Source organism: Nerophis ophidion, linkage group LG14 (genome assembly GCF_033978795.1).
Source record: "Nerophis ophidion isolate RoL-2023_Sa linkage group LG14, RoL_Noph_v1.0, whole genome shotgun sequence".
NCBI classification, from domain to species: domain Eukaryota; kingdom Metazoa; phylum Chordata; class Actinopteri; order Syngnathiformes; family Syngnathidae; genus Nerophis; species Nerophis ophidion.
Window position 1 is genome coordinate 29,829,746 of NC_084624.1, and position 12,957 is coordinate 29,842,702.

General features: G+C 39.4%; 1 protein-coding gene across 2 annotated transcripts in view; it reads right to left on the reverse strand.

The window, feature by feature from the left end:
- Nucleotides 1-345: 345 nt before the first annotated feature.
- prtfdc1b (phosphoribosyl transferase domain containing 1b) overlaps nt 346-12,957 on the reverse strand; it is a 32,166-nt gene continuing 19,554 nt past the window's right edge. Inside the window, exons 5-10 of one of the 2 annotated variants that reach the window (XR_009809606.1) lie at nt 12,474-12,491; nt 9,935-10,017; nt 9,801-9,864; nt 3,673-3,719; nt 1,266-1,342; nt 346-1,184 (exon numbers count right to left, since the gene is read on the reverse strand). Coding sequence is in view for 1 of the 2 variants with exons in the window: in XM_061920346.1 (XP_061776330.1) it covers nt 1,137-1,184; nt 1,266-1,342; nt 3,673-3,719; nt 9,935-10,017; nt 12,474-12,491 (273 nt within the window). In the remaining variant the exon portion in view is untranslated. The remainder of the gene's footprint in view (nt 1,185-1,265; nt 1,343-3,672; nt 3,720-9,800; nt 9,865-9,934; nt 10,018-12,473; nt 12,492-12,957) is intronic. The other variant, XM_061920346.1, reaches the window with a different exon arrangement.

Below are 12,957 nucleotides of genomic sequence, written 5' to 3' on the forward strand. Positions count from 1 at the left end.
TGAAAAATATTTTTTGACACCCCCTAGTGCAGGAGTCGGCAACCCGCGGCTCCGGAGCCACATACGGCTCTTTGATCCCTCTGATGTGGCTCAGCTGCATACCTGCCAACCACCACGATTTTTCCGGATTTCATTGCCTCTCTCAGAAATATTCTGGGGCTAACTTTTTCAGAATTTCAACCGCACAAAAATATTGAGGACGTGCCGTGATGGGAATTCTTTTAAAGTCCTCTACAACAATGGTTCTCAAATGGGGGTATGCGTAGCCCTGGGGGTACTTGAAGGTATGCCAAGGGGTACGTGAGATTTTTAAAACATATTCTAAAAATAGCAACAATTCAAAAATCCATTATATACATATTTATTGAATAATACTTCAACAAAATATGAACTGTGAAAAGAAATGCAACAATGCAATATTCATTGTTGGTAGCAGGGGTGTATAATGTAGCCCAGAACAGTTAGGGATGCATGGGATTCTGGATATTTGTTCTGTTGTGTTTATGTTGTGTTACGGTGCTGATATTCTCCCGAAATGTGTTTGTCATTCTTCTTTGGTGTGGGTTCACAGTGTGGCACATATTAGTAAGAGTTTGATTGTAAAACATGGCCTCCATTCACAAGAACGTACTGGAGCTTGACAACTATAAGTCCATAAGTTATTGACCATTTTCCTAATGATTATTAAACGTTTAGGATACTTGTGTTACATGTATGCTAGCATGTCTCCCACAAAATTTTGACACAAGCCATAACTCTAAGGTATTTTGTCTGTTTTGACAGCAATTAAACTTGTGTGACAAGTTAAAATGTTAAAAACTAACACTTGAGAGGCATTGTGTCTTTGTCAGTGTTCATTAAAGGGAGGATAAAATGTTACACTAAAACTTGTCCGTGCAGTTGATAAAAGATTTATGGTGGCAAGTTTGACCTTGGAACAGACCATTCCCAATGAAATACAGTGAATTGTTTCCAAGCTTGATGTGCCACCTTTCGTGGGTTCCACTGTATGAGGAATCCCACCACAGCTTAAACAGCAGCATCACATATGGAATGTTGAACGATGACATCAGAGGACAAATGTCCCCATAGCAGCTGTAAAAGGGCGGAAATGTGTGAGACCACGACTCCTTCCCTCACATCTTGTATTTCAGCTTGCCACTTTCGCTGATCACACAGATATGCTGGTGGGGGGGGGAGTAAAACAGTGGTCAAATAGGAGATAAGAAAGTGAGTTCCAAAACAAGACAAAGCCTCTCACTTACATTGAGGTCTCTAAAATACTCGTTGTAGTCCAACGCGTATCCCACTACGAAGCGATTGGGTATCTCAAAGCCGACGTCTGCAATGAAAGAGAAATAGAACTTGTGAGTTAATTCACCGTTTATTGACTCGCGCAAAAAAAAAAAAAAAGGTTGAACATAATATTTTAAATGTTAAAGAGCATAGCATATAGTATATACCAGTGGTGTGCCGTCAGGGCCAGCAAGACATTCTCTGCTAGCCTAACATAACCAGAAATCATGATCATAATTTAAGTATTTTTTATCTACTTTCCCTAAATACTGTATGTAAAAGTATTCATATTTTCTTTATGTCATATTATGCTCTTTCCAATACTGTTGTTTTTATGTTAGAGTTTGTATCCAATCAGAATTCAGCTAGCTTATGTTGCCATGCTGTAAAAAATCTGCGCGGGGCCTTCAAAATCAACAATGCGGGCATCTTTGCATGCACTGTAAGTGAACAGACACATACAGCTGATAGACAATTGCGATAGCCAATCAGATCACGAGTTGTTGTCAGTAAGGCCTTCTAGCTGGCCTAACGCTGTGATTGGATACTCACTTGGGAGTCCCAAGTGAGTATCCAAACAGAAGTTGCGAAAACAGGAACTGGCACTGGAGCCATAGGAGCCATAGAAAGAGACAGAAAAAAGACCGGTACAATAACTATGAAGATAAAGTGTTTGTCTTACACCTAGTAATCCTCTGTGGACAGACGAAGCCAAGCAATGCAGTAAAGCGAGCGATGCTCGCTCCCGTGAAATAAATACTTTTTGGCAGGCAAACAAATTTTGGCACAACACCGGCGGCGAAATGGTTTGCTTGCCACTTTCACATGAATCAACAGACTACAAGCAGTACCACAGGCTTACACGCCGTCGGATGAGTGCTACAAATTGTGAGTACCAATATTTTATTTCTTTATTTTTTCATGTTTCATTTGTTTTATACAATTCTTTTAATTTTGACAGTACCACGTATGATATGTTTCAATTGCTGAAGAGGGTTTATTGAATGTTAAATGAGCCGAAAAATGGACCCATTTGAACACTGTTGAGGGGATTTCAATACTTGTGCAAGTGGGTTTCTGTATAGCAGGGGTAGGCAAACCGCGGCCCCGGAGCCGCATGCGGCTCTTTAGGCACTATGATATGGCTCAGCTGCTAAATTGGCGACCCCAAGGATTATTCCGGGAGGTTTGCAGATTTTAGAGCCACTCTCAAAAATCAACCGGGGAAAACAATCTCCAATTTTCACCTGGACTTCAATAATGAGGGTGTGCAGTGATGGCAATGCTGTTAACCTCCTCTACATGTTGTCGCGCCCGCTTTTACACCACACAATCCGCGTGCCATCTGATCACATTTTAAATTCTACATGAAAGTGACTGCAACGCATACTTTTTCAACAGCCATACAGGTTACACTGAGGGTTGTAATATAAACAACTTTAACACTCTTACTAATATGCACCACACTATGAACCCACACCAAACCAAAATGACAAACACATTTCGGGAGAACATCGGCACTGTAACACAACATAAACACAAAAGAAGAAATACCCAGAATCCCATGCATTCCTACTCTTCCGGGCTCCATTATACACCCCCGCTAGCACCAAACCCCGCCCACCTCAACCGACGCACGGAGGGGGGATTTGGTGCCCGGAAGAGTAGGGATGCATGGGATTCTGGGTATTTGTTTCTTTTGTGTTTATGTTGTGTTACAGTGCCGATGTTCTCCCGAAATGTGTTTGTCATTCTTGTTTGGTGTGGGTTCACAGTGTGGCGCATATTAGTAAGAGTGTTAAAGTTGTTTATATCACAACCTTCAGTGTAACCTGTACGGCTGTCGAACAAGTATGCCTTGCAATCTTTGGCGTATGTCTTCAGAAGCCTCATACGACATGTGACTGGGCTGGCAAACTGATTGAACGTGCTGAGGAGGGCGTCAAAAGCAGCGCCTTCATAGGATGCACTTGTTATTGTTGATCGTGGGAAATCCTGCAAACTTTCGTGAGAATAGTTGATATGACATTCGGTAGACTCTCTGAATATTCGGGAGGGTTAGCAAGTGTGATGCTGTATAAAACTCACGAGCCCCACTATCATTAAATTTTCATTTAATGATAGTGTCTGAGACCCCTGGTTTACACATAGCACAAAGTAAAAAAAACTCTGTATGCAGTGTTATATTACATTTTAAATTTCAAAAGAGTTTTGTGGCTCCCATTGTTTTCTTTATTTTGTGAAACGGATCAAAATGGCTCTTTGAGTGGTGACATCAATTACGGTATTTTGAGAGCTGAAGTCGGACTAAGTAGGACATCACTGAAGGCCTAGGTGAGAAACGCACGGCCCGCCACTGGTATATACAGTACATACAGTGTGGGAGGCGTGTAGTGTTGTGAGGCACCCTCTTCACCAGCAATCTGAGGATAAAAAACAGACGTTATTACCAAATTTGTATTCTATATATGTGTCACAAAGGCTGTGTTTGAACTGGGTGGTGTTCTGGTGCGGGCCTAAAATAAATTTAAAAAAGTAAGGTGCAAACCCTTGGTACGATTTGTTCAGCGTTCACATATTTTTTTTTTTTATCATGGCTTCATAGTAAAAATCATAGGGTGTCCTAATTGCTGCCCAAGGACCAATTCTGGCCCATACCTCATTTCTATTGCCCTCCAAATATTCAGATATTGTAATAGATTCATTATAAAAAAGATGAGCGCTGTCAATTTAAAAAGTTAATGCATGCGATTAATCACAAAAAAAATATCTCATTAATCATGTTATTTATTTTGACCCAACATGCTCCTTTACTTTACCTCAAAAGCTGCTTCGGTTGTTTTACAGTCAATGCAAAGATAAATAAATAAATGATAAATGGGTTGTACTTGTATAGCGCTTTTCTACCTTCAAGGTACTCAAAGCGCTTTTGACACTACTTCCACATTTACCCATTCACACACACATTCACACACTGATGGAGGGAGCTGCCATGCAAGGCGCCAACCAGCACCCATCAGGAGCAAGGGTGAAGTGTCTTGCTCAGGACACAACGGACGTGACGAGGTTGGTTCTAGGTGGGATTTGAACCAGTGACCCTCGGGTTGCGCACGGCCACTCTTCCACTGCGCCACGCCGTAAGGAGACTCAGACTGTTGTGCTCCCTGGCAATTTTCAATTCAAATTACACCCCAAGGTCACTTTTGATAAAACAGTTATCAAGTTTTGAGCAAATAAATTATGTATATTTAGTCACTTTTTTAATTGTGTAGGTGTCGTGATCTGTGGTCTGGATCATGTTTTTTTTGTTAGTTTTCTGTTTGTTTTGGACTCCTTTAATTCCTGTTTGTGCACCTTCTGAGTTTAGTCACCATGGTTACTTGTGATTTTCACCTACCTCTTGCGTTCGGAACATACCCGTTGGTAATCAAGAGACACTATTTAAGCCAGCCTTTTTTTGATCACTTGTCCTGGTTTCATTGTTTGCGTCATGTTTATGCCAAGTAAGTTTTGCTCGTTCCATGCCATAGCCTATGCTAAGTCATAGCTTCACGTGTTTTAAGCACGCTTGCCTTTTTTGTTCTTTGCCTGTATTTTGGTAGTTGGGTGATTTATGTTTAATAAATCAAATCCTACCTTCACGCCATCGTCCGGAGCCGTCAGTGTTGCATTCCGGGAGAACGAACCGCTTTAAGGCGACCCGCATGTGACAGTAGGACATTCAGACATTAAAACTGCTGCTGTATAAGTATTATATTATATATAGAGGGAACTATAGCTATTCTAGCGCTTTATTTTTTTTTCCCTGTGCTGATGAGCTATGTTTGTCCACACATTTTTTTATTTCTTTGTTTATTTTCCTATGATACTGTGCTGAGTCTTTGAATTGTTTTGTATAATTTTGTCTATTATTTGTGCACTTTTCATTTTTCATTTACCTGTATTTTCTCAAATGATTGACCACAGCTGTGACTATTTAAGTGTATCGCTTCCTGTTAGGGATTGCACACTAACAAAGACATTGTCGAAACCGGTCTGTGTTTGGTAGCGCCTGCACAGTTTATATTAAAATTATTAGAAGGACACAAGTGTTGCTGGCCTTTCTTTTTCTTCAAGTGCACCTCTTAATTTTAGTTTTACATTTTTTGGAGAGTGCGTGTTTTTCCTGTATTTTGCAACTCCAACTGCTGTGCTCCCTGGCAAATTTCAATTCAAAATATTACCCAATGTCACTTTCGATAGAACAGTTATCAAATTTTGAGCAAATAAATTACATATATTTAGTTACTTTTTTCAATTGTGTATGACATTCTGACAAAACTGTATGTGTCAAAATATTGGGTTAAATTTTTTTAAAGTTATTTGTATTTAGTGTGATTAATCATGATTAATCACAATTAAAAAGTGTGATTAAACTAGTTTTTAATAATATTAGACAACACTACAAATATATCTAATTTAGTTCTGTCCCCAAAAATTTATGTACTAATCAGATTATTCACACTTTTGAATTTGGAATAATCAAGCTTTTACTTGCCTGTATAGTTAAAATCAGAGGTCTCAAACTCATTTTAGCTCAGGGGCCGCATGGAGGAAAATCTGTGCACAATGCAGGCCAAACTATTAAAATCATGGCATTAAAACTGAAAAATAAAGACAACTTCAGATTGTTTTCTTTGTCTTACTTTGCCCAAAAGAAGAACTAACACATTCTGAAACCATTACAATAAAAATGTAGAAAAAAATACCAGCAGCAGTAAAGTTAAGATCCATGAAGGAAAAAAGTAAATAAATGAATGTTTATAACTAAATTCATTTAAATATGCATACAAATGTGTTTTCTTTAGTATATATATTTTTTAATGAATTAAGTAAAGTTTATGACAACCTTTTTCCAAAACACAATATAGAATGTGAGACATAACAGGATAATGCATACATTTATCATTTGTTTTCAAAACAGTTACACAAATGTGGGACCCCAAAAATTTACTTTGGAACCCTATTTTTATGACTTGATGGGGTCCCTGGAACCCCATTTTGGCGGTGGCCTGTGGGTCAATTCTAATACTAATCAATAGATCGATAGATAATTTGCGGGCCTTGATTTTGACACCCCTGGTTTAAATTAACCAAAAAAGAGCCCAATATTTGGACAAAAATGCAATTTTATTGTCATCCAGGGATATTTTATAAAAATGTGTTACTTGAATGCCCATCCATCCATCCATTTTCTACCGCTTATTCCCTTTCGGGGTCGCGGGGGGCGCTGGCGCCTATCTCAGCTACAATCGGGCGGAAGGCAGGGTACACCCTGGACAAGTCGCCACCTCATCGCAGGGCCAACACAGATAGACAGACAACATTCACACTCACATGCAAACTCCACACAGAAAGATCCCGAGCCTGGATTTGAACCCAGAACTGCAGGAACTTCGTATTGTGAGGCAGACGCACTAACCCCTCTGCCACCGTGAAGCCCGTTACTTGAATGCATTACATATATTTGCTCCCAACTCAGTAAAAGTTGTATCTAAAGTTCAGTCAGGGTTTATTTTGACGTGAAATTTGCCACCGAGCACACCAGTCAGGATCTACTCAATTATCTTTGCACTGACATATGCATTTGATCACCGACAGCATAAAAACCCATCCCACCTTTCAGGTTACTCTCTACAGTTAAGGTAATGGAGCATGTAAGGTCAAAATAAATTGCTTTGGTTAATGTGTGTATAGATATGATTATTGCAATATTTCTTGTGCTTAATGACATGAGTTGACTCATTATGTTTAACAGCCCTAACAATTAGATATTACATTAGCACCCATAACACAAAGCTAAGATGTCAACATTTTCTTCAAATAGAATAGAATAGAGTTTTATTGTCATTATTACATATATCTTAGCATACATACAGTACGGGCCAAAAGTTTGGACACACCTTTTCATTCAATGCGTTTTCTTTATTTTCATGACTGTTTAAATCGTAGATTGTCACTGAAGGCATCAAAACTATGAACACATGGGGAGTTATGTACTTAACAAAAAAAAGGTGAAATAACTGAATCGAATCGAATACGTTGCTATAGAGCGTTTTCCGTTCGGGCTCCAGTACTCTGGAATGCCCTCCCGGTAACAGTTCGAGATGCTACCTCAGTAGAAGCATTTAAGTCTCATCTTAAAACTCATCTGTATACTCTAGCCTTTAAATAGACCTCCTTTTTAGACCAGTTGATCTGCCGCTTCTTTTCTTTCTCCTATGTCCCCCCCTCCCTTGTGGAGGGGGTCCGGTCCGATGACCATGGATGAAGTACTGACTGTCCAGAGTCGAGACCCAGGATGGACCGCTCGTCGGGACCCAGGATGGACCGCTCGCCTGTATCGGTTGGGGACATCTCTACGCTGCTGATCCGCTTGAGATGGTTTCCTGTGGACGGGACTCTCACTGCTGTCTTGGAGCCACTATGGATTGAACTTTCACAGTATCATGTTAGACCCGCTCGACATCCATTGCTTTCGGTCCCCTAGAGGGGGGGGGTTGCCCACATCTGAGGTCCTCTCCAAGGTTTCTCATAGTCAGCATTGTCGCTGGCGTCCCACTGAATGTGAATTCTCCCTGCCCACTGGGTGTGAGTTTTCCTTGCCCTTTTGTGGGTTCTTCCGAGGATGTTGTAGTCGTAATGATTTGTGCAGTCCTTTGAGACATTTGTGATTTGGGGCTATATAAATAAACATTGATTGATTGATTGATTGATTGTGCGATTCAGAATCAATTCTCATTTTAAAAATATAGATTTTTAATTTTTATTTATTTATTTATTTATCAATCCAACAAACCACTACACAGCAATACCATAACAATGCAATCCAATTCCAAAACCAAACCTGACCCAGCAACACTCAGAACTGCAAAAAACAGAGCAATTGAGAGACACAAACACGACACAGAACAAACCAAAAGTAGTAAAACAAAAATGAATATTATCAACAACAATATCAATATTAGTTATAATTTCAGCATAACAGTGATTAAAAATCCCTCATAGACATTATCATTAGACATTTATAAAAAAAAAGAAAAAAAAAGAACAATAGTGTCACAGTGGCTTACATTTGCATCGCATCTCATAAGCTTGACAACACACAGTGTCCAATGTTTTTACAAAGATAAAATAAGTCATATTTTTGTTTTGTTTAATAGTTTAAACAAATTTACATTATTGCAATCAGTTGATAAAACATTGTCCTTTACAATTATAAAAGTTTTTTTTTTTTAAATCTACTACTCTGCTAGCATGTCAGCAGACTGGGGTAGATCCTGCTGAGATCCTATGTATTGAATGAATACAGAATCGCTTTGAATCGGAAAAATATCATTTTTGAATCGAGAATCGAATCGAAAAAAGTCGATATATTATCGAATCGTAACCCCAAGAATCGATATTGAATCGAATCGTGGCACACCCAAAGATTCGCAGCTCAATATTCTAGTTTCTTCAAAATAGCCACCCTTTGCTCTAATTGCCGCTTTGCACACTATTGGCATTCTCTCGATGAGGTTTAAGAGGTAGTCACCTGTAATGGTTTTCACTTTGGGGGCGTGGCGCTGTTGGGAGAGAGGCATTGCCAGCAAACTGAGGGTTTGTGGTTCAATCCTCACCTACTACTAACCTCATTACATCCGTTGTGTCCTTGAGCAAGACACTACACCCTTGCTCCTGATGGGTCCTGGTTAGGGCCCTGCATAGCAGCTCCCGCAATCAGTGTGTGAATGTGTGAATGTGGAAATAGTGTCAACGCGATTTGAACACGTTGAAAGAAGAAAAGCACTATACAACTATAACCAATTTTACCATTCTTTTTTTTACTTCACAGGTATGCTTGAAGCTCATTGAAAGAATGCCAAGTGTGCAAAAGTACATAACTCCACATAAATGGTAAATGGGTTGTACTTGTTTAGCGCTTTTCTACCTTCAAGGTACTCAAAGCGCTTTGACACTATTTCCACATTCACCCGTTTACACACACATTCACACACTGATGGAGGGAGCTGCCATGCAAGGCCCTAACCAGCCCCCATCAGGAACAAGGGTGAAGTGTCTTGCTCAAGGACACAACAGACGTGAAGAGGTTGGTAGAAGGTGGGGATTGAACCAGGAACCCTCAGGTAGCTGGCACGGGCACTCTCCCAACTGCACCACGTGTTCATTCATAGTTTTGATGCCTTCAGTGACAATCTACAACACATTGAATGAGGAGAAGGTGTGTCCAAACTTTTGGCCTGTACTGTACTGAACATGACAAAGGGTATTATACCATTATATCATTACGTTGCAACTTTGCTCTTCTTTACATTTTATTTTCTTCATAAATTGATATGTATTAAAAAAAAACATCTGCAGGTAACAAGCGACTCTCTCAAGCTTGTTTGGTGCACACCAGGATTCAATCGGTCGCGTTCACACTTGACCAAACAAACCGTATTAGCACAGCAAAAACGTACCAGGGTTCCTTTAAACCGGAGCAAACGTGACAAGTGTGAACGCACCCTTATTCTCTCGTCGAGACTGAAAGGCAGCGGAAATTGTGTGATTCACAAAGCGGTACATGTTTTGTTTCCGCAGAGTCATAACTCACCCGGCAACTTTGATCATTTTGGGCTTGAAGGCCTCGACGTGCTTCAGGAGAGCCTTCAGGGTCTTACCGGTGCCGATTATGCCCTGAGTCGCCCAGGCAGGCAAGACAGGAAAACAGGATTGAGAAAGCACAAGATTACCAACCAGGAATTTCCAGACAAAGAGCTGATTAATTTCACAGCGTGAAAGCGGGAGAAGTTAGTCAGCTGTGTTTATATTCCGTGACCTATTAGAACTGGGAGAGCCTTCAAAATTAAATCTGGCTTCCAGTGAATGAACAAAAACACACAACTGACCTCTTGTACTGGAAAATACAGAGGAATGGAGTAACTGGAGTGAGATGACCAGTTACAGAGAAACTACTAGAATGACACGCAAATGGATCAGCGGAAAAATTGTACATCTTTATAGCTGCAAACTATTTACTTTACTATCACATCTCTCGTAGTTAAACTCACTTTGGTTAAAGCATGTTAAAAAACAACTAAACCATTACCTTATAAATGTTTGAATTGTGTCCATGAAGTCATTATTAAGGGAACAAATATATATTTTTACAAATGTATGTCACTATATATATAAAAATACACACTGAACTCCAAAATTATTCATCAGGTAACAGATTTTGATGTATTATTTGGTCTCTCCTAAGCCGCCTGCCTCACTTGCCTCCCCTGACAGCGCGTCACTGATACATATGTATGTATAAGAAACAATATATCACTACAATTTTTTAGCTTAAACAGATGTGTTCAACAAATAAGCAATAGCTTGCTTACGAACAAATGCAGTGCTATCGGAAAGTACACACAGCGCTTCACATTTTCTACATTTTGTTATATTACAGCCTTATTCCAAAATAGAAAACGCTTATATTTGTCATTAAAATTCTACAAAAAATACCCCTATAATGACATTTTTATTTTTATTTATTAAAATTAAAAAAATCCCATGTAGACAAGTATTCACAGCCTTTGTTTGATTCTTTGTTGATGCACCTTTGGCAGCAATTATAGCCTCAAGTATTTTTGAATAGAATGCCACAAGCTTTGCACTCCTATCCTTAGGCTATTTTGGCATTTCCTCTTTGCAGCGCCTCTCAAGCTCCATCAGGTTGGATGAGAAACATTGATTTTCATCCAGAATGTCTCTGTACATTGCTGCATTCATCTTAATCTAGTCAGGGAGGTGAACAACAACCAGATGGTCACTCTGTCAGAACTAAATAATTCCTCTGTGGAGAGTGGAGAACCTTCCAGAAGGACTACGATCTCTGCAGCATTCCACCTGCAGGCTTGTATGGTATAATGGCCAAACGGAAGACATTTCTTATTAAAAGTTTGCAAAAATGCACCTGAAAGACTCTCAGATCACGAGAAACAAAATTCTACTGTCTGATGAGACAAAGATTGAACCTTTTGGTGTAAATGCCAGGCATCATGTTTCGAGGAAATCAGGCACAGCTCATCACCAGGCCAATACTATCTCTACAGTGAAGCATGGTAGTGGCAGCATCATGCTGTGGGAAACAGTTTTAGCATCAGGAACTGGGAGGCTGGTGAAGATAGAGGGAAAGATGAATGTAGCAATGTACAGAGACATCCTGGATGAAAACCAACGCTTCCTATATAACCTGATGGAGCTTGAGAGGTGCTGCAAAGAGGAATAGGTGAATTTGCAATTTGCCCAAATATAAATGTGCCAAGCTCGTGGCATCGTATTCAAAAGGACTTAAGGCTGTAATTTCTGTCAAAGGTGCATCAACACAGTACAGAGCATAGGTTGTGAATACTTACATGTATGTGGGGTTGTTTTTAGCTTTTTATTTTCAATACATTTGTAAGATAAAAAAATAAAAACATTTTCATATTGTCATTGTGGAGTGTTCTCCGTAAAATTTTTAGGACAAAAACAAATGTATTCCATTTTGAAAAAAGGCTGTAACACAACAAAATATGGAAAAAGTGAAGTGTTGTGAATACTTTCCAGATGCACCGCATCCTTGTTGGAGGTACAGTATTTCTGTTTTTATTTATTATTTTTATGAAGGAGTTTTGCTGCACTCCTTGTCAATATGGACGCTGGCACCAAGGCAAACTGAACCTGGTTCTCTTTGTCCATTGGTAGTTGAGTGGTAGGCGGCGACAGCACACTCTGTTTATTGTAATTTTACTAAAAATAAGCGCTGTCTACCACAGTGAGGCCTAATAGTAGTAGTAGTGAGAAAGAAGAGCAGCAATATGGTTTATGTTTGTATAATCTAATGGATTACTGCAATATTACAACCTTCACGCATTTGGCTGCTTAACTCTAATGTAATGGACCTCAATCTTTATAAAACAAGTCAACAACAAAAAAAATACTCTCACTCAATACAGAATAGAAAGACCAAAGGAAAAAAAACGTAACATCTGCGGACTTTCGTTATACTCCATACGCACTTCACCTAATTAAAAAGGAGGAAAACTTGAGCTGTTCATCTTGACCTGGAACTTGGTCAAAGTACGAAAATAGAGAAGGAAAAAACATGGTTGACTCACCTCCACGATCAGTACGTTCTTATGAGGGCGGGAGACAGGGAGGGGAAGGAAAACAAACAAGTTAGAGACAAACCACCAACTGCATGCACATACTGTATTGAATGCTGAACAGGAGCTAATAAATACATTGACAGAACCAGTGTGGGAAAACAAACTTCAACAGTATCTTAAATACATGTGTGTATTGTAAACCTATCATTAGTAGTGATGGACAGTGTTTTAATGCCAGCTCTTTATGTCCTTTTAAGTCTGGGTAAGGCAGGGGTTGTTTTAATTCAACAAATTCTACCAAGCAATAAGAAAGAGGTTGTAACCAGAACCAAAAAAGAAGAAGCCATTGGTGCTTAATTTTGATGCTAAGGGAACAAGTACTCGGCTGTGATATCAAGGTTAAGTGGGAAGGTTTATTTGTCAATTTAATTACTATATATATATATATGTATATATATATATATATATCTTTTCGTGGTGGTGGGTGGGTGGT